The sequence below is a fragment of the Adiantum capillus-veneris genome, chromosome 4 (assembly GCF_014529385.1).
Source record: "Adiantum capillus-veneris isolate H3 chromosome 4, ASM1452938v2, whole genome shotgun sequence".
In the NCBI taxonomy this organism is placed as follows: domain Eukaryota; kingdom Viridiplantae; phylum Streptophyta; class Polypodiopsida; order Polypodiales; family Pteridaceae; genus Adiantum; species Adiantum capillus-veneris.
This window is the reverse complement of record NC_140934.1, coordinates 27,094,597-27,097,026: the sequence shown is the minus strand read 5'-3', so window position 1 is coordinate 27,097,026 and position 2,430 is coordinate 27,094,597. Positions and strand designations below refer to the sequence as shown.

The 2,430-nt window shown below is 44.9% G+C and overlaps 1 protein-coding gene across 1 annotated transcript; it reads right to left on the bottom strand.

The window, feature by feature from the left end:
* Nucleotides 1-992: 992 nt before the first annotated feature.
* On the bottom strand, nt 993-2,199 carry LOC147458900 (uncharacterized). Its single transcript, XM_086509726.1, has one exon. The coding sequence runs from the start codon at nt 2,096-2,098 to the stop codon at nt 1,289-1,291; it is 810 nt and encodes a 269-aa protein (XP_086365852.1). The 5' UTR covers nt 2,099-2,199; the 3' UTR covers nt 993-1,288.
* Between the last annotated feature and the right edge of the window lie 231 nt (nt 2,200-2,430).

Sequence of the window (2,430 nt, the reverse complement as noted above, 5' to 3'; positions counted from 1 at the left end):
CCAGCTCTCGTTCACCGTGTCACTCCAGGGGGGATTTGTTACCATATACATGTGGTAGTGATGTGTGTCAACACACTTGGGACCACCAGGGCATTTTTTCCCTCTTTTGGAGGTTTTTTCCCCCGTGCATTGTATATATGCCCATTCATTCTAGGGCTATCTATCTTTCTATTGCACACTAAGTAAAATACTCTCTATTGTGTGCCTTGAGCTTCCTTCGTCTTCTCCAAGTTGTGCGTGTTTTTCTGCAACCCTAATTCCAACAAAAAGACCCTAGGTACTCACAAAGAAATATAAGAGAGTATGGCTCCACCCACTCAAACCTGATCATAAAAACCAACAATAAATCGGCCTTGCTGTTGAATTGTACTCAGAAAAAATTAGAACAGAACGAGCCCACTATGAGTGCTAGTCATCAGACAACCCAATCTTCTCTAATCAAATTTCAATTAAGAACAAATATTCTCTTTAAGCTTGATCAATATCCTACATCCACTGTATTAGTCTTGTTAATGCATGTTTTGTGTATGGCACGAAAGACATATATTCACAACACTTGACATTTTGATTGACATGTCTATGCGTTTGCTTGGAACAACACATAAACGCTACGGGCCAGGGTACGGCTTCCATTTCTTATAATTTTTGGAGAGACCACAATGCCAACTCTCCACCATACTTTTGGATGGCACTTCTGCATTTCAGTCCGTGATATTTCATTGCAAGACGTAATGTTTAACTATTCACATTGCTTTTTTGCTTGTCTCAAATATATGCCTGTAGATTGGACAATTGAAAAGCACCAATACAACATTGTAGGTCAGTAAAACACTTCATTAGCGCTTTATCTATTTGCTTGTTTTTGAAATTTTGCACATTGCTCCGTTTGGTTCGATTTACTCGGATGTTGCTTTCAGAACTATACATTGGATGTCGATCAAGATTTGCACATGTTAATAACGCACGCAAGTACTCTTTGTAGTGTATTGAAGTAGTGAATACATGAGTGTATTACAATAGTAAATGCACTTTATGTATCTTTACATTATAGCATTTCTTAAATGTATATCCTTTCACGGAGTGCCTCCGTTGCCAAAGTTGTCATGGTTTTGTTTCCTTTACTGCAAGATGCTAAAACTCAATTGGCACATGTTCTGTAGATGTTAAATATAGTGAGGCCCACCAAGCAAGACTAGGTATGGTAAATTGTAATAATAATGTAAATATATGGTTGTCGTCTATCGTTAGGCTAAGTGCGGTTGGCATTTGCACCACTTGAACTGCTCGTTCAGGTATGAAGGGGAGGAGCTTCGGATGAGAAGCGTCGCTGGCGAGAAGGGAGACGAGGAGGGACAGTGTCATCAGCATCAATATTACGTCCTCCTCGCCCGTAACGAGCTGAGTGGCTGCAATCAGAAGAGTGCCTTCGGACCGGGCCAGACTTCATGTCGTGCAAATTAGGCACATCAATAATATTACATTCATCAATTATATTTTGCTGTAATATTGAATTAGGATCTTCGACAGAGCCGCTAGTTGCTGCTGCTGAGTGCGGATGATGAATGTGATAGATATGATGGTGATGAATATGGTGCTCATGGCTCACTGCAGCTCCTCTACTTGCATAGTCCACAATATCCTGAGAGGCCTTAATGCGCCGCGCAACACCGCTAATCTGGCCGCAGGAGCTATTTTTAGCGGCGTTATTCGTTCTGCTGCTAGCTGGCTTAATTGAGGTGGATCTAACTGCGCTGCTAAATCTTTTGAGAAGCTTGAGGAGTGAATAAGATTTCAGAGGCTGCTGGTAGTGAGTGGCCGCAGCTGCGCTTGCTGGCTCGGCGTCGATGTGTGGCTGGATTAAGGTACTGGCAGGGGGGCTGCAGTTTGTAAGAGCGCCGCGCTGGCTTGCCTCTGATGATCGGTCCCCCAGCAGCTTGCTAAAGATGGAGAGCTCCTGCTCGTCATACAGGCGCTGGCCGGGGGCGGCGGCAGCTGTCTTGTGACTACTGATCGCCTCGGTTTGAACTCTACAGGCGTTCAGTGCTGGAGGAGTCTCTGAAGCCTGTTGCATGCCGCTAACAGCACGCCGGCTAGACATCTCTCTCTCTCTCTCTCTCTCTCTCTCTCTCTCTCTCTGTGGAGATTGTTCCCACGACGTCGAAACTCCCCTTCTTCTCCCTTCTCTCCGATCATATGTAAACCCTTCGAGACCACTGGACGGCTCCGCATGACTATATCCCACGCGATATCTGCTGCATAAAATGAATTACTCCGACATGGCCCACTCCCAGCTTTGAGCAACACGTTGCCGCAGCTACAGCTCTCACGAAAGCTACGCTTCCACTGTGGCAAATTTTGCGTCCCTGCTTTTGCACGTCGCTACCATTGAAATTGCCTTGCTCACATGGACTACGATCCGTAAAATCATCA

Excerpts from the sequence above, each read along its gene's own strand:
- LOC147458900 (XM_086509726.1), bottom strand. The coding sequence starts at position 2,098 with ATGTCTAGCCGGCGTGCTGTTAGCGGCATGCAACAGGCTTCAGAGACT.